Raw genomic sequence first — 18,669 nt, 5'->3', positions numbered from 1 at the left:
TGATCTTTCTCTGCACCTTCTCTGTAGCTGTAACACTATATTCTGCATTCTGTTCTGTTACCCTGATGTAAGGTATGATTTGCCTGGATAGCAAGCAAAACAATACTGTTCACTGTATCTTGGTACATGGGACAATAACAAATCAAATCTAATCATGCAACAGCCCACAATTGGAGAACATTCTTCTGATTCTACCCAGTACTCTTTCAAAGGTTTAGTAAAACTTCATTTTGCTTTTGTCCTTTGTGCCGCTGTTAATAATGCCTGGGAGCATGAAGTTATTTTTTTAAAAAGCAGCATTGTAACTTGTACCTGTCACCTTCAGAAGTTGACCAATTCAATAAAACAAAGAGGCAAATAACAGCACCCAGTAAAAGATACACTTCACATCATCGGTGAGAGTAAAGGTGGTTAACAATTGGTTTCCTCATCACTTTGTCCAGATATCACATTGTCTTTATTCAGTCAACTGGTCTGTACAGCATGGTAGCTGTGGAGTAAAGCTATGGTCCAGACACTGCAGGGTGAGCCCACACTGCTCCAGTGTATGACCATGTGTGTCATTTACATTAAATACAGCACCTCCCTCACAGACAATGTTCTCTCATTACACTGCATCATAGAAATGTCAGCATGATGTCCCTATAGGACAGGTGTAACTTGATGAGATCTGCCCGGATGTTGGTTAGGCAGGGGCAATAAAACAAGAAGGTTTACAGAGAAACTACATTGCACCTTTGGGAGTCTGGAACTAGGGAGATACTGTCTCAGGATACGGTGCTTAGGACTGAGATGAAGAAACATTTCCTCACTGAGAGGGGAATGAATCTGCAGAATTCGCCACCAGAGGAAGCTGCAGAGACCAGGTCACTGAATATATTCAAGAAATAGGTAGACAAATTTGAGATTTTAAAGGCTCCTAGGGGAATGGAGGAAGTGGGAATATGGCTTTGAGGCAGAGGATCAACAATGATAGTGCGGGCTCAAAGCGCCAAATGGCCTACTTCTGCACCTATTTTCTATATTTAACATAGTGAAACTTTCCAAGGCACTAACGTTGGGCTGGAGGCCTGTGACTAGTGGAGTGCCTCAGGAGTTAGTGCTGGGTTCACTGCTGCTGGTTATCAATATCAATGATTTGGATGAGAATGTACAAGGTATGATTAGTAAGTTTGTAGATGACAGTAAAATTGGTGGTACCGTGGACAATGAGGAAGGTTATCAGAAATTGCAGCAGGACCTTGATCAGCTGGGGAAGTGAGCCGAGAAATGGCAAATGGAGTTTAATGTAGATAAATGTGAGGGCTTGCATTATGGAAAGTCAAATCAAGATAGGGGTTTCATGGTGAATGGTGGGACCTTAGGGAGTGCAGTGGAAAAGAGGGACCCTGGAGTTCAGTGCACTGTTCTCTGAAAGTGGAGTCCCAGGTAGACAGGGCAGTGAAGAAGGCTTTAGGCACACTGGGCTTCATCAGTCAGGGCACTGAGTATAGAAGTTGGAAAGTTACATTGCAGTTGTACAGGACGTTGGTGAGGCCACACTTGGAACATTGTGTTCAGTTTTGGTCACTTTTGTAACAGGAAGGATAGTATTAAACTGGGAGGAGTGCAGAAGACATTTACAAGGATGTTGCCAGGACTCAACCGTCTGAGTTATAGGGAGGGACTGGACAAGCTCGGACTTTTTTTCTTTAGAGCGTAGGAGACTGAGGAGGGATCTTATCGAGGTGTATAAGATCATGAGAGGTAAGGATAGGGTGAATGCACTTAGTCTGTTTCCCGGGGTTGGGGAATCGAGGACTAGGGGGCATCAATTTAATGTTAAAGGGGAAAGAATAAAAAGGAAGCTGAGGGGTAATGTTTTTACCCAGAGGGTGGTAGCCATATGGAATGAGCTGCCAGTGGAAGTGGTTGAGGCGGGTACATTAACAACATTTAAAAGGTATTTGGACAAATACATGGATAGGAAAGGTTTAGAAGGGTTTGGGCCAGTGCAGGGGAATGGGGTTAGTGTGGATGGACAGTTTGGTCGGCACAGACCGGTTTGGGCCAAATGGCCTGTCTCCGTGATGTGGGACTCTGTGACTCTAATCAGGCAAAGGCTTGTCACCGAGTCACACAAGGGGGTATTCAGTCTGGTGGTCAGAGGTCTGGTCCAAATGATACGTTTTAAGGAAAGTTTAACAGAAGGTGTGAGAGATGTGATCATCTCAAAGGAGGAGTGAGAGGTGAGAGATTCAGGGAGGGGCAGAGGCAGCTAGAATGGAGATGGCTCGGGAGATGGGAGGTAGAGGGACAGTATAATGTCAGAGGGTAGTGAGGAGGGAGGGGGTTACAGTGATGGGGAGGAACAATCTCCGAGGGTAGTGAGGAGGGAGGGGACAGGGAGGAACGATGTCACGGAGGAATCTGAAAGGATGAGAAGTTTGGTGTGGCTGGGCTCCAATCGTGACCATAAGGGAGATAAAGGGCCTGGACTTGGTGTGGGTTCGCATGAAAGAAGCAGTGCTTTGGATAACTGAACGGTGACCCTGAGAGCACTGGAGTCTCTGACAAAGACCCAGGCATTACTGAGGCCCAGTGTTAGCTCTCCAAGCTGTTTCAGTTCCCATCATCTTGGCTGGTTATGAACATACAAATAAGGAACAGGAGTATGCCACTCGGCCCTTCGAATCTGCTCCCCCCATTCAATAAGACTATGGCTGATCTGATTTTAATCTCTGCTCCAGATTCCTATGTTTCCTCAATAATCTTTCACCCCCTTGGTCATCAAGAATCTCTCTTCCTCTGCCTTCAAAATGTTTAAAGCGTCTGCATTAAGGGAGGGAATTCCAAAGACTCTCAACCCTCTGACTGTCTCAATGATCAGGGACTTTTATGATAAAGTATTTATTTAATATGCCTTTCTTGTCAACCGATTCAGAAATATTACTACACACCTCTGGAGCAAGTGGGATTTGAACTCATACCTCCCAGTCTAGGTAGAGGGAAACTACCACTGCACCACAAGAGGGCCCTCCCAGACCACAGTAATGATTGAGAAGGAGATTGGAAAACGCTGAGCGTTATTAACACTTTGCAATCAGGATGCCACAAAAATAAGCTTCTCTGTATTTGGAAAAAAAACTCAAATTGGTGCACAGATTGATTCAGAAACAGTAAACATGTCTTTGTGAATTCTGATATTTCTTCAGATTGGATTTGATTGGAAATATTTATCAATTCCCAAAACGAGAGATGAAATCAAACAACATTCCCTGTTCCTGCATTAACGATAGGATGCATCAATCATTCCACTAAACTGCCCATTCAAACAAACTAGCTGAATATTACAATGCAATTACATTAAAATGAAGTAGTCTTTCTTATAACATCGTATAAATGGATTACATTCTCTGTGTTTGTGGCTCACTTAGGCATGCCCTGAAAGATTGTACCTGTTCTCTGAGCAGTGCAGGTGCTACTAGAATTCTGTGTCACTTCTGTCCCTATTATTCATTTGATCTAATTGATGACACATTCATCCTAATGACTGTGAGTAAGGGGTGAATCGGCCAAATGTTAGCTGCGAGGGAAAACAGAGCAATTAAAATTTATTGTCGGCACAATAACAGAATCTGTTCCAGGGCTGGGGCTGAACTGAGTATAAAGGGAACTCTGCTCCAGACTTCACTGCCTTCTCAAACTGGACACTGAACAGCAAAGAGAGTAACCCAGGACCACACTCCTTGTTCAAACTGGACACTGAACAATAGAGAGAGTAACTCAGGACCAGGCTCCATGTTCACTGAGCAATAATAATGCAAACACCAACAAGCAAACACAAGCTCATAGCCTGGTTTCATCTCAACTCCTGGATCAAGACGAGTTTCGGATTTGCAGGAAACCTCCTCACCAACTTGGATTAGTGTTGAATCATAAACAATAGCTGCTTCCGGAATGGTCGGGAGGGACCGATGGGAATTTTACAGCCAGCTGGAGATGGTGTTCCAGCACGTAATACAGTGCTCTCGAGTAGCAGCATTCAGATAAACATCATCAGTCACTACTTACAGGATCTAACTTCAAACTTGCAATTGGCCTTGAAATGTTACTGCACCTCCCCGGCATCACCCTCACAGCCGTCTAAAACCAAAGGTTAACCTCTGGGATTTCCCCTTAGACAGATTGACTGGTAAGGAATGCTTGGCTGAATATGTGCTGATGATACACAATGAGAGTCTGCACACATCTGAGAATAAATATGACTCACACCATTTCAACACAGCAGACCATTCAGCCTCACTACTCCGCACTGACCACCCTAAAGCTCGGAATGAGCCTCTCCTACAGCCTTTCCAGCCTCCTCAGGAAGGGGAGGTCCCAAGCCCAGGGATGGGCTCCACACCTTCACTCCGACCAGGAAGAGAGATCCCAAAGGCTTGTCCGCTCTGAACAGACTGTTAAGAGGAAACCTCATTCTTCCAAGATTCCCTGTCTCAGAACTCCCTCACACTCCCTCCTCACCACCCCCCATCACCCTATCATCCCTCCCTGCGACCCCCAACACTCCCACCCCATCATAGCCCCACACCCTTTACACCCAAACCACTCCCCTCTCCCCTCCCATACATGCCTCCCTCTGTCTACATGACCACAGCAGCTGCAGCTGCTATGTGTGTCGGATTGTTGGAGACTGAGGAACCCAGTTAGGTGAAGTTCTCAGCTCCCCTCAGGTGGACATCCTCAATTCTGGATTAGTGGTGCTGGAAGAGCACAGCAGTTCAGGCAGCATCCGGCGAGCAGCAAAATCGACGTTTCGGGCAAAAGCCCTTCATCAGGAATAAAGGCAGAGAGCCTGAAGCGTGGAGAGATAAGCTAGAGGAGGGTGGGGGTGGGGAGAAAGTAACATAGAGTACAATAGGTGAGTGGGGGAGGAGATGAAGGTGATAGGTCAGGGAGGAGAGGATGGAGTGGATAGGTGGAAAAGGAGATAGGCAGGTCGGACAAGTCCGGACAGGTCAAGGGGACAGTGCGGGCTGGAAGTTTGAAACTAGGATGAGGTGGGGGAAGGGGAAATGAGGAAGCTGTTGAAATCCACATTGATGCCCTGGGGTTGAAGTGTTCCGAGGCGGAAGATGAGGCATTCTTCCTCCAGGCGTCTGGTGGTGAGGGAGAGACGGTCTTTTTGGAGGTGGCAGAAATGTCGGCGGATGATTTGGTTTATGCGAAGGTTGGTAGGGTGGAAGGTGAGCACCAGGGGCGTTCTGTCCTTGTTACGGTTGGAGGGGTGGGGTCTGAGGGCGGAGGTGCGGGATGTGGACGAGATGCATTGGAGGGCATCTTTAACCACGTGGGAAGGGAAATTATTTCCGCCACCTCCAAACAGACCCCACCACCAGGGATATATTTCCCTCCTCACCTCTTTCCGCCTTCCGCAAAGACCGTTCCCTCCGTGACTACCTGGTCAGGTCCACGCCCCCCTACGACCCACCCTCCCATCCTGGCACTTTCCCCTGCCACCGCAGGAACTGTAAAACCTGTGCCCACACCTCCTCCCTCACCTCCATCCAAGGCCCTAAAGGAGCCTTCCACATCCATCAAAGTTTTACCTGCACATCCACTAATATCATTTATTGTATCCGTTGCTCCCGATGCGGTCTCCTCTACATTGGGGAGACTGGGCGCCTCCTAGCAGAGCGCTTTAGGGAACATCTCCGAGATATTCACACCAACCAACCACACCGCCCCGTGGCCCAACATTTCAACTCCCCCTCCCACTCTGCCGAGGACATGGTGGTCCTGGGCCTCCTTCACCGCCGCTCCCTCACCACCAGACGCCTGGAGGAAGAACGCCTCATCTTCCGCCTCGGAACACTTCAACCCCAGGGCATCAATGTGGACTTCAACAGTTTCCTTATTTCCCCTTCCCCCACCTCATCCTAGTTTCAAACTTCCAGCCCGCACTGTCCCCTTGACCTGTCCGGACTTGTCCGACCTGCCCAGCTCCTTTTCCACCTATCCACTCCACCCTCTCCTCCCTGACCTATCACCTTCATCTCCTTCCCCACTCACCTATTGTACTCTATGTTACTTTCTCCCCACCCCCACCCTCCTCTAGCTTATCTCTCCACGCTTCAGGCTCTCTGCCTTTATTCCTGATGAAGGGCTTTTGCCCGAAATGTCGATTTTGCCTGTCCTCGGATGCTGCCTGAATTGCTGTGCTCTTCCAGCGCCACTGATCCAGAATCTGGTTTCCAGCATCTGCAGTCATTGTTTTTATCTCTTGGACATCCTCAATGCCAAGAGATGGTGGTGAGACAGCTCCTTGTACCATGGCATTGGTCAGACCGAACTCTCTCCCAGCTTTGGAGAGACTCTGTCTATTTGCTGCAGCCTGTATCCCTCAGTGCGGAATGTTAGTGTGGCATTGGCAGCAAACAGTAATCCCTGATGGGGCACTGGCTCAGCTTTGTCCTGGATCTCAGCAGAGGGAGAGCTGACCAACCTGCTGCCACTGATGACAGGCTGACAGTGATCACTCTCTGAAAATGGGCAAAAGTGAGGACAGCAGATGCTGGAGATCAGAGAGTGGTGCTGGAAAAGCACAGCAGGTCAGGCAGCATCCGAGGAGCAGGAGAAGGGCTGATGAAGGCAGAAACCTCGATTCTCCTGCTCCTCAGATGCTGCCTGACATGCTGTGCATCACACTCTTGACTCTCTGAAAATGGCCTGACAGCAGCCAAGAGCAGAACATGATGAAGAGTGTCAGTATCAGACTGTAACCCTGCCTGGGCCCATGGTCAACGTCAATAACAAGGCTCCTCATGTTACTGTCTGGAAGCAAAGTGTTGCCCTGGAAGAGGGGATGGAATTGTCACTGGACATCCAGTTTTCTCCAGAGGTTTTAACATACTGCCTCTATCACATGCTCAAGAACTCTGGGGACAATAACAGAAGTTGCTGGAAAAGCTGAGCAGGTCTGGCAGCCTCTGTGGAGAGAAATCAGAGTTAACATTTCAGACCAAGTGACCCTTCCCCAGAACTCTGTCCTCTGGTCAGATTGATGAGGGTATATCATAGTCTCCCCCCCATTCAATGTGTTTCTCTTGAGGCCACTGAAATGAAATGACCATATCATAGGATCACAGAATTATACAGTGCAGAAAAAGGCCTTTCGGCCCATCGTGTCTGATCCAGCTCGGTTATCTAGTCCTGTTCTATTTCCTGGAGCTAATCTCCTGACTTCTCCCCATATACCTGCACACCATTACTATCCAAAAAACATTCCAATATCCTTTTGAATGGCCCAATTGAATGTGTCTGCACCACATTTCCACAGCAAGTGTTGGTCTTTCTGTTCTGAAGCCACACTGGAATCTCAGGAGGATACAATCTGACAAGGGCAACAGGGAGATACCTTAGCAGTTCCATCCAGCTGCAGATGCCCTTTCCTCACATTGGATTATAATCTCTGCATCAGAGATTTCCTGGGGCACTGCCCCCTCTCCCCGGTACAGATTACCTCCTACACCCACTGCCTTCCCGTATTCATCATTCCCTCCCACCTCAGCTCCAGCACCTTGCCCTCTGCCATTATGCATCCTTCCCTCACAAGTACTGCCCACTATTTCAAACAGCCCTCTCAGTTTGCAGGTAATGATCTAATGATGTGGCTGAAGGGCTGATCAGCCTCCTCCAGTCCCTATTCCCCCTGTAAAAATTGAAACAACAGCAGATGCTGTAAATCAGAAGCAAAAGCAGAATTTGCTGGAAAAGCTCAGTAGGTCTGGCGGCATCTGTGGAGAGAAATCAGAGTTAACATTTCGGGTCCGGTGACCCTTCCTCAGAAATGAAACGTGAACTCTGATTTCTCTCCACAGATGCTGTCAGACCTGCTGAGCTTTTCCAGCAATTTCTGTTCCCTTTTGTTCCCTGAGCTAAATGTCAGGGTGAAAGATTCGAACAGTGGAGAACCAGAGAGCGTGTCCTGAAAGCTGGGAAATCAGTCTGTGCTGGTGTTAATGTCCCACACCTCACTCTCCGACTGAAAACTTTCCACAATAACTCTCATGAAAATCAGTCTGATTGTCGGTTCAGGATAAAGTTTCTCACAACTGGTTTCAGAGTTGCTGTTACAGCCAGAGATACACAACATGGAACAGTACCCTTTGAATGCGGGCGTTATAGGAATGATCACATATATCAGTGTGACAGACACATTTCCCTGGCTCTGGATGAATCACCTGTGAGTCACACAGGGTTACCATTTTTCAAAGATTTCACTTTCCTCTGTGATATAATCTCTTGGCTGTGATCACTGCCTGTTTGACATTGTGGTCTTGCAAGTATTTTCCTTCTACAAAACACCTTTCTATCAGAGACAGAGACCTACCTTACTGAACCATGCTTTATGAATCTAAGTCTTGTATGGCTTCATCAGTAATGAAAGAACAGACAAGTGTACATTTTTATAGCACCTTTCACAACCTCAGTTACTTCTGAGGTTTAATGTAGAAAATGAGACACCCAATTTTCACCCAGCAACCCCTCACCACAAACAGTAATGTCAGAATGACCAGATCATCTGTTTTGATGATGCCATTTGAGGGATAAATGTTGACTGGATGCCAGGGAGATCTCACCACACACCCCTTCCCCAGCACGGGATCTTATATGTCAAGCAAGAACAGTGGCTCAGTGGTTAGCGCAGCTGCCCCGCAGCGCCAGAGACCCATGTTCAATCCCACCCTCGGGTGACTGCCTATGTGAAGGAGCTGGTGTTGGACTGGGGTGGACAAAGTGAAAAATCACACACCTCGGGTTATAGTCCAACAGATTTATTTGAAAGCACTAGCTTTCAGAGCACAGCGTCTTCATCAGGTGGTTGTAGAGTAAAGACACAGAATTAATAACAAAAGGTTACAGTGTTATGAAACTGAAATAACATATTGAACAAACCTGGATTGTTATGTCTTACATCTTTTAGGATGGTTTGCAGGTTTTGGTTCATTAATATGTAAATCCCAGAACTGGTGGTGGTGGGGGAGATGGGGGGGGTGCGGTGGTGGTGGTGGTGGGGGTGCGGTGGTGGTGGTGGGGGGTGTAGTGGCGGTGGGGGGAGGCGGTGTGGTGATGGTGGGGGTGCGGTGGTGAGGGGATGCGGTAGTGGTGGTGGGGCTGTGGTGGTGGTGGTGGGGGTGTGGTGGTGGTGATGGGGGTGTGGTGGTGGTGGTGGTGGGGGTGTGGTGGTGGTGGTGGTGGGGGTGTGGTGGTGGTGGTGGGGGGGTGGTGGTGGGGGGGTGGTGGTGGTGGTGGTGGGGGGGGTGCAGTGATGGTGGTGGTGGAGGGGTGCGGTGGTGGGGGTGTGGTGGTGGGGGTGTGGTGGTGGTGGGGGTGTGGTGGTGGGGGGGTGGTGGTGGTGGGGGGGTGGTGGTGGGGGGGTGGTGGTGGTGGTGGGGGTGCGGTGGTGGGGGGGTGCGGTGGTGGGGGGTGTGGTGGTGGGGGTGTGGTGGTGGTGGTGGGGGTGGTGGTGGGGGTGTGCGGTGGTGGTGGGGGGGTGGTGGTGGGGGGGTGGTGGTGGTGGTGGGGGGGGTGGTGGTGGGGGGGTGGTGGTGGTGGGGGGGTGGTGGTGGTGGGGGGGTGGTGGTGGGGGGGTGGTGGTGGTGGGGGGGTGCGGTGGTGGGGGGGTGCGGTGGTGGGGGGGTGCGGTGGTGGGGGGTGTGCGGTGGTGGTGGGGGGGTGGTGGTGGTGGGGGGGTGGTGGTGGTGGGGGGGTGGTGGTGGGGGGGGTGGTGGTGGGGGGGTGGTGGTGGTGGGGGGGTGCGGTGGTGGGGGGTGTGCGGTGGTGGAGGGGTGTGGTGATGGTGGTGGTGGTGGTGGGGTTGTGCGGTGGTGGTGGTAGAGATGGGGGGGGGTGCGGTGGTGGTGGTGGGGGGGGTGCGGTGGTCGGGGGGGGTGGAGAGCTGCCATTAGAAGGGTCACTGTTGACATCATGGGACAAATGGCCTGCTTCCACACTCTTGGGATTCTATCCAATGAGAGGACAGACATGGCTTGAGTTTGACACTTGGTCTAAAGGGCAGCACCTCAGACTGGATGGCACTCCCTTGGTATTACACAAGAGGGACCAATGGCTGTGGACTGGGGCTGGAACTTTCAACGTGACACTGCCTCAGAGCTACAGCTCACTGAGTTAGCCTCCCAACCCCCAGGGGGCAATGTCTGGCTGTCACACTGCTGCACCGCTAAGGGAGTGCTGCAATGTTTCTGAGGCATAATTTTTACAATGTGACATTATCCACAGTCCTTGGTGAATCCATTCGAGTTTCTCTTCAGTGAAATCTGAAGAAGAAATAAAACTTTGAATGCATGCACAACCAGATTCAAGAACAGCTTCTTCCCCACTGCTATCAGACCTATGGACAGACCTCGCAAATGTTAATGTTGATCTCTCTCTCTGCACCTTCTCTGTGGCTGTAACACTGTATTCTGCACTCTGTTCTGCTACCCTGTTGCACTCTGTATCGTACGCCTGCCTGCATTGCACACAAAACAATACTTCTCTCTGTATCTCAGTCCATGTGATAACAATAAAATCAAATAAAATTCAATCAAATCTGCCCAGTTTGGCAGATTTTATAATCATAACAACATTTGTGTATCCCCTGGGTCATTCAGGAAGACAAACTTTGGGCATTTTCAGACACTCCAATACATTTCTAGAACAACTCACAATACTCCAGCCCTGGCCTAACTATTCCCTTGGTCATAATCACCATCACCTCTCTGCTTTTTACACTCTCTTATCGTCACTTCCTTCCAACACCGTTCAGAACCTGTGAAATGTTTCTGGCATCTACAATGAAGCACCATTTGACCTGTTTTAAGTAAAACAACAGGAGGCCATTCAGCCCATCCAGTCTGCTCTTCCATTTTAACAAGGTCATGTCTGATTGAACTGTTGCCTCAGCTCCACTTTCCTGTCTGTCCCTATGACCCCTGACTCCACTGGGCCAGGCCTGGCTGCTGACTTTGATTGGCAAGTTCAAATCCAACATCTCACTGGCTGAGATCAAGCAATTCAACACTGTAGCTGCTTGATCACGACCAACAATGTGATAATGGCACACCCACCATCAGATGCAATGAGATTTATTCAATAAACAACAAAGAAAAAAGTATTTGAAAAGCAAATCAGTAAAAGACAGCCTTTTACATAATGTCCACATCCTTTATTGGCTTTTTTTCCAATTCCTTCATAATCTCCATCACTGACATTGCTCGCTATGTATCACTGAGAAAAGCTCCAGCATCTGCAGACCTCACTTTCTCATCACTGAGAGAAGGCTCATCCTATTTTCCTGAGGCCCATGTGATTTGACCTGCCTCAGCCTGAGCTAGATTTGGCGTGACCTTGAATGTGAACCGTGTGTCTGTGAGGAGCACTGAGCTCACGTCCCACTGCAACAACCTGAGCACCAAATTCAAGGCTGACTCTCAACGACAGTACTGAGGGTATGCTTCACTGTCTGCTGTCCTCTAAACGAGACATTAATCTGAGATTTCAGTGAACCTTCCACGGGGCGGTTTGAAGATGCGCAGGACTCTGTTTCTGGAGTCAGATCAATTCCCACAGTCAATGTCAGTCAAGCAGATGATCTGCTCATTGTCACACTGCTGTCTGTGGGGTCTTGCTGTGTCTGAATTCACTGTCACATTTCTTGCATGATAAGAATGACCCCACTCACGCCACCATTTATTGCCCATCCCTAGTTGCCCCTTGAGAAGGTGGGGGTGAGCTGCCTTCTTGATCCACTGCAGTCCATGTGCTGTAGGTAGACACACAATGCTGTTTGGAAAGGAGTAGACTGGTTTAAATCGGATTTCTCCAATGGCCTTCAGGACTCAGTATCGAGATCAATAATTTTAAGAGCCTGAACACCTTCTTCCATGTTTTTATACCTACTCCCACACTCCAGGTGCTTTTAGCACGGCCATCACATTCCCACCCACCCATAGTCCTCATTATCATCCAACCAGCTTCTCTTCTTCTCTGGTTTATTAACAACAGTCTGCCCAAGTGTTTCCCTCTCTCTCTCTCTCTCTCTCTCTCTCTCTCTGGGCTCCATCTCCATATATCAGCTCACTCGTTCCCCTCACACCCTGTCATCAGCAGAAACACCATTTTTACCCAGTTACTATCAAAAGGTCACTAGACTCAAGACATTAACCTTGATTCTCTCTCCACTAATGCTGCCAGACTTGTGGGCTTCTCCAGCAATTTCTGTTTTGGTTTCAGATTTCCAGCATCCGTAGTTTTATTACAGATCGTGGTATTTGCCCTGATTATCACTTCACACTATCTGCCCCTTCTACCAGGATGTGATACTGGGGAAAGACTCTTCCATACCACTCACCATCTGACTTGGAAATATGTTAACATTCCTTCAGTGTCACTCTCTCCCTCCCTCTAGGCAGTGAGACAGGCCCTAACACGACCTGCCCCAGTGAGAACCAGCCCAATTCTTCAAACCCAGCCTCCTGTGCAAACACTCAGCACTACAGTGTCACTCCGACCACTCGGAGATCTGACTCTTGTGAAAAGGAAAACAAAAGGAATCAGTTGCAGTCACCAGCACTAGAAACAAATATAATAGTTCGAACTCATTCAATCTATTCCCAAATTGATTTCTTGCCACTCTCTGTAGTTACCATTCTCTGTAGATTGATCTTCTCAACAAGAAATTGACATGAGCATGCTCACTGTACAAAGAGAGCTGAAAAATACACACAGCATACAAACACACATGCACACGCTTAGACATACATACAACATACAACCACATACAACATACACAACTACATGCAAACACTCACACAGACACACATACAGATAGGCATACATATGTATGTAGGTAAAAACAATGACTGCAGATGCTGGAAACCAGATTTTGGATTAGTGGTGCTGGAAGAGCACAGCAGTTCAGGCAACATCAGAGGAGCAGCAAAATCAACGTTTCGGGCAACTGCCCTTCATCAGGAATAATGTGACTCGCTGACTCTGCCCTTAGACCATTTCCAACCAGCTTCAATATTTCTCGGCTGCACCTTCTGTTTTCAAAGGGCTCTCCAAACAATTTCCAGAAAAGAAAATCAGCTGTGCTAATTAATCCTCTTTTATAACCACTTAAATACTCGTCTAAGTAATATTGTGTCATTACTTACAATGTAACACTGCCTCGGGCCAAACTGATTATAGCTCATGTTTGATTGTCATTGGAATTCTTTCACTGCTGCCTGTTCCCTCTGCTAAACTTAATTACTTCCCTTCCCACCAATAACATTACTTTAGCTGTAATGGCAGTGAGAAGTTGTGGAGAAGTTTGGAATCAGACTATCTCACAATGCTGCAGGCCAGTATAACACCAGCATCCATAGCATTCGGATGAGAGAAGCTTAATTTCATTAATCTATGAGTGATATTATGATGGAATGGGATTTATTGGATCTAGAAATGGTTGAGAGTGCACTGCACACCATATTGGCTCAGCCACAGAGCTGTCCATATAGAAAATTTTGGTGATGAAGATCCAATAAATTGCACTGTACCATGGGATAAGCTGAAAAGGATCAAACTGGATTTGCCACAAGTGTCACAGTCTATCTCCAGGTTGCAAAGCGATGAACACTGAGATTATAATTCACATAGGAGAAAGTGAGGACTGCAGGTGCAGGAGATTAGAGCTTAAAAATGTGTTGCTGGAAAAGCGCGGCAGGTCAGGCAGCATCAAAGGAACAGGAGAATCGACGTTTCGGGCATAAGCCCTTCCTGTTTATATTGGGGGGAGAAAAGGAATAAAACACACATAGTTAAAAAGTGATTAACTTTGTTGCTTAGTTAGGTGTCAGCTCTAGTTCAGATCCTGGAACTCTTGCCTCAGAATCAGGAAGGAGTTGGGTTTGTGACCTAACTCAAGTGTGAATCAGAAATGGAATCACTCAACAGAGACGGCAAAGTGAGGTCACAGCTTCACCCCCAGGAGATCATGAAAGATCACAGTGTAGAACTCACAGCAGACCAGGACAGGATTCCTGGCCAATATCGATCCATCAACCAGCATGATTAAAAACTGAGGTAATCTTGTCATGACCAGACTGCTGAATGTGGAATCTTGCTCTGCAGAAATTAGCTGCTATGATTTCTGCCTGTGCACACAATAACTTATGAGAACAGAGTCAGAAGTCACATGACAACAGTGCCAAAGCCCAATGGGTTTATTTGAAATCACAAGCTTTCAGAGTGACACTCCTTCGTCAGGTGAACTTGACTCCAAAAGCTTGTGATTTTAAGTAAACTAGTTGGACTATAACCTGGTGTTGTTCTGACTTCGTCCACCCCTGTCCATCCACATCTTGACATGAGAGAGAAGGTTACAGGAGGAGTTGGAAAGACAGAACAAGAAAGGAAGCTTCACATACAGAATAAATACAAACACTGAGAGCTCAGTCGGACAGTCTGTGTCCATACACAGCCTCCATATATTCTGAGCAAGTTCAGCCCATTATCACTGATCATCTTGGACAAGGACATCGAGATGGACTGAGTGCAAATCTCTCACATTAAATACCCCAAGGATGCAGCCAGCTATCAGCCTTCATAGGGCAGGGTCCACATCGAGAAATGTCACAGAGCAAGGCAGGTACTTCCTAACAACTGCTCGCTGTTCAGATGAGACAAGAGGGAAAATACAAGATCTCTAATCTGCGCAGCAAGTTGGGTGGAAATAGGACAGATTGTCCCAATGAAACGTAGGCTGAGGCTGGAGAAGGGCACATGGAAATGTGGGCCATGTTTTTGTTTACACAGAGCATCGATTCAACAAGAATCCCATTCCTCTGGCAGCTGGTGTTCCTCAGTTATAAACCATGGAATCAGAGAGTCCCTGAGACAAGGGATCCTGTATATCTCACATGCACTTTGCAAAGGAACGGTAAATTATAGTCAAGGGTACAAACTGCTGTTCCAAAATATAAATCAAGTTGTGAAAAGAACTGTCTATGTGATACGTAAAGTGGTGTTGGATAATTAGACTAGATTACTTACAGTGTGAAAACAGGCCCTTCACCCCAATCCTCCGAAGAGCAACCCACCCATCACTTAACACTACAGGTAATTTAGCATGGCCAATTCACCTAACCTGCACATTTTGGACCGTGGGAGGAAACCCACACAGAGAAGGTGCAAACTCCACACAAACAGTTGCCCGAGGCAGGAATTGAACTCAGGTCTCTGGCGGTGTGAGGCAGCAGTGCTAACCACTGAGCCACTGAACCACCATGCTGCTTGTGATAGAATTGAAGCACATGGTACAATGACAGGGCATTCCCTAAATGAGAATGACTACAATTCAAACATATTTCATTCAGTTCTAAAGCAGTTTAGCGTAACCAGTGGTCATGAAAGGCGCTATATAAATGCAGGTCTTGTTTTCTGTGATTTTAATCACAATGGGGGACTTTATTTCCAATTTGGCACATTGTCTGACTCCAATTCAACAACAACCCACATTCATATAGCACCTTTAACACAGCAAGACATGCCAAATGCTGCTAATCTAATCAATACTAAAACAGACCCAAGTGGGTCACTGGACTCAAAACCTTAAGTCTGTTTCTCCACAGATGATGCCAGACCTGCTGAGTTTCTCCAGCACTTTCTGTCATTCTTTCAGATTTCCAGCAGGTTCAGTTCTCTGTTCTATTTTATGCAAATCTCATCAAATTTGGCCCCAAAACAAAGGAAAACAGGTGACCAATGTGTGTTGGAAATGTTGGCTTCAAGTAGCAGCTTAGAAGATGGTAGAAGCTCAGGTAGGGAACTAGGTCCAAGTCACTGAGGTACAGGCATTCATAGTAGGATAAAGGAAATGAGATGAACAGTTACACATGGGAGCACAAAGAAGGAACAAGAGTCGGCCACTCGGCCCTTCAAACCTGCTTTCCCAATTCAATAAGATGGTGGCTGATCTGATTTTAATCTCAACTCTCCAAACCTGCATCTCCCTGATAATCTCGAGGTGGATGTGCTTCAGAGTGTGGGGGAGGGTGAGGGTATGTGAGAAACAAAGGCTGCAGGGATTTCTTTTATGCTTATTGCCCTGGAGCCTGGTTCTGTAACTGACAGAGTTCCCTCTCATTCCGGGAACTCCCAGAGTGAGAACCCCAATATCCCAGGATGGAAATCCAATCCCAGACAGCTGGTGTTCAGACAGCATCAGGAACTCTCTTAACCCTGCAGTCTGGGCTCACTGATGAAAATCTGAATCATAGTATCTTGCATCGCACCGGACTCCTTCTCCCTCGTCTGGTTATGCAGTCTCCCCTAATGACTCACCTCAACCTCAACCCTGTTGGAGTGAGCTCCACAATCACCCTCACTCTCTGAGGAAGACCATTCTCCTGATTTCCCAAAAGGATTGTTCAGGGACTGTCTTATATTGATGGTCCCCAATAGTTCTGACATCATTTCCAAATGAAATATCGTCTCTACACTATCCACTCAAACCCTCTCAGGTATTTTTAATCAAACAAAATGACACATCTCTGGACTAAGTGGGACTCAAACATAGCCTCTTGGCTCAGAGGAAGGGACATTACCACAATGCCTCAAAAGCCCTTCAAACCCTCTTTGGCCTGTCTCTAAGAGCACCCTGAGTTTGTTCTTCAGTGTGAATGGAACTGCACATGTTTACTTTTTCCTGCTGGGTCTAATCTTCTTGTAAGTATTATTGCCCTCTCCAGTGATTCTAATGACCTGGCCAGCATGATCCGCAATTCTCCAAGAATGGTCCAAAGTGCCACACACCTCTCATATAACATCCTTGTGTTTCAATTCCAACCCTCTTGAGGGGATTGCAATCACATTCTAAGTGCCCCCTGAGCTGGCTCTGTATTTTTTACTGATCTGTGTGTCTGTGGCTCCCTCTGCTCCCTGACCCATTTTTACAGCTTTTGCCAGACTGCCCCAGGCCTCTGCACCAACACACACAGTTCGTGCACTGTATTGAAGAAAGGTTACTGCACTCGAAACATTAACGCTGCTTCTCGCTCCACAGATGCTGCCAGATCTGCTGACTTTCTCCAGCAATTTCTGTCTTTGTTTCATAAGCAGTTACATGAACAACTAATTATGAAACAAAAATTCATCAGGTCCATTGTATGGGCTGAACACGGGCTTTTGCCCAAAACGTTGATTCTCCTGCTCCTTGACCTGCTGTGCTTTTCCAGCACACTCTAATCTCCTATATCTGCAGTACCCACTTCTGCCTGGGGGAAGCTCTAGTGCCACTATCACTGGACTGTTAACCCAGAGACCCAGATAATGTTCTGGGGAAGCTGGATTCAAATCCCACCACGGCAAACGGTGGAATTGAATTCAATAAAAAATCTGAAATTAAGTGTCAAATGATGCCCATGAAAACATTGTTGATTGTCAGGAAATACCCAGGAATCTGCTATCCTTACCCGGTCTCACCTACAATGTGACTATCCTCCATCCAATACAGAATGGCCAATTAATGCTGGTATGGCCTGTGCTGTCCTTGTCCCGTGAATGAATAAAAACAATTTAGCAACTAACCCTATGCACAGACATTCCTCTCTTTGACCCCCACATCTATCACCTTAGCACCCCTTTACCCAACCTCAGATCCTGATAGAATCAGGCCATTTGGCCCATCAGGCTGGTACCAGAGCTATGAAAGAATGATTCACTCAGACCCATTGGTTGCTGCTGGCTCCTCGTGAATTTGGGAAGAGCTGCCCTGTTGGGATTGTCCCAGTCTGGAATGACTCCCCATCAGCTTCCAAATATCTCACAGAAACTCCTCGGTCAGCTCCAGGTCACAGGGTGTTCTTTTTAAACAATAATGTAGCACAGACAAACATCCAAAAAATGCAGCTTTCATTGTCGAACTAAAAATAAAGAGAGTTTTCAGGAAGCGGATCGGAAAGTGTGGAGCAGACCCCACTCAGTGCCTTTCCTGAGGCGCTGGTAAAGTTTGTTTGGAGCCAAACACTGACCTGACTGTCCGCTCTCTCTCTGCTCCACCTCGTCTGGGCACTGCAGTCCGGCCAGCCTGCCTTACTCTGTCCTCCTGCAGCGTCCCGGGCTCGGCCAGCCTGGCACCGGGCGGGCTGGGGGATACGGAGGGCGGTGTGAACGGGTCTATCAGACGGTGACCTGAGTCTGGAGCAGACTGGGATCCCAGGCATAGTGCCCCGGGGCTGGGGAAAGCTGTACTGCCCAGGGTGTGGGGGTAGAGAGAGTGACCCCACCCTCAGCCCCAGTCCCTGATTAAACTGCTCTCCCCCCTCCCCGTGTCTCTCTCTCTCTCACAGACACAGAGGGATCACCAGGAGACTCCCAGCTGCTGTAGACTCCAGCCCTGATTCCCTTCCCCTTCTGACCGCCCGCCAGAGGCTGCTCGCACTTTTAAACCGAGCGTCAAACAGAGGGAGGGACACAGGCAGTGTCTGTGTATGTGTGGGTGGGTGTATGTGTGTGGGTGGGTGTGTCTGTGTGTGGGTGTATGTGTGTGGGTGGGTGTATGTGTGTGGGTGGGTGTGTATGTGTGTGGGTGTATGTGTGTATGGATGTGTGTGGGTGTCTATGTATGTGTATGTGTGT

At 47.9% G+C, this 18,669-nt stretch overlaps 1 protein-coding gene across 14 annotated transcripts in view; it reads right to left on the bottom strand.

The window, feature by feature from the left end:
• The window catches only part of nav3 (neuron navigator 3), a 639,300-nt gene extending 621,007 nt beyond the window's left edge, over positions 1-18,293 (bottom strand). For 11 of the 14 annotated variants that reach the window (XM_087996953.1, XM_087996954.1, XM_087996961.1 and 8 more), the window contains exon 1: positions 18,063-18,293. In XM_087996953.1, coding sequence (XP_087853079.1) covers positions 18,063-18,254 — 192 coding nt within the window. In that variant the 5' untranslated portion in view covers positions 18,255-18,293. The remainder of the gene's footprint in view (positions 1-18,062) is intronic. The other 3 variants (XM_087996959.1, XM_087996964.1, XM_087996970.1) reach the window with 1 other exon arrangement.
• Positions 18,294-18,669: the final 376 nt, after the last annotated feature.

This window comes from Chiloscyllium plagiosum, unplaced genomic scaffold (genome assembly GCF_037043375.1).
Source record: "Chiloscyllium plagiosum isolate Xiang-an unplaced genomic scaffold, Cpla_swu_hap1 HiC_scaffold_19, whole genome shotgun sequence".
In the NCBI taxonomy this organism is placed as follows: domain Eukaryota; kingdom Metazoa; phylum Chordata; class Chondrichthyes; order Orectolobiformes; family Hemiscylliidae; genus Chiloscyllium; species Chiloscyllium plagiosum.
The sequence above is the reverse complement of the archived record's forward strand: the minus strand, read 5'-3'. Positions and strand labels throughout refer to the sequence as shown.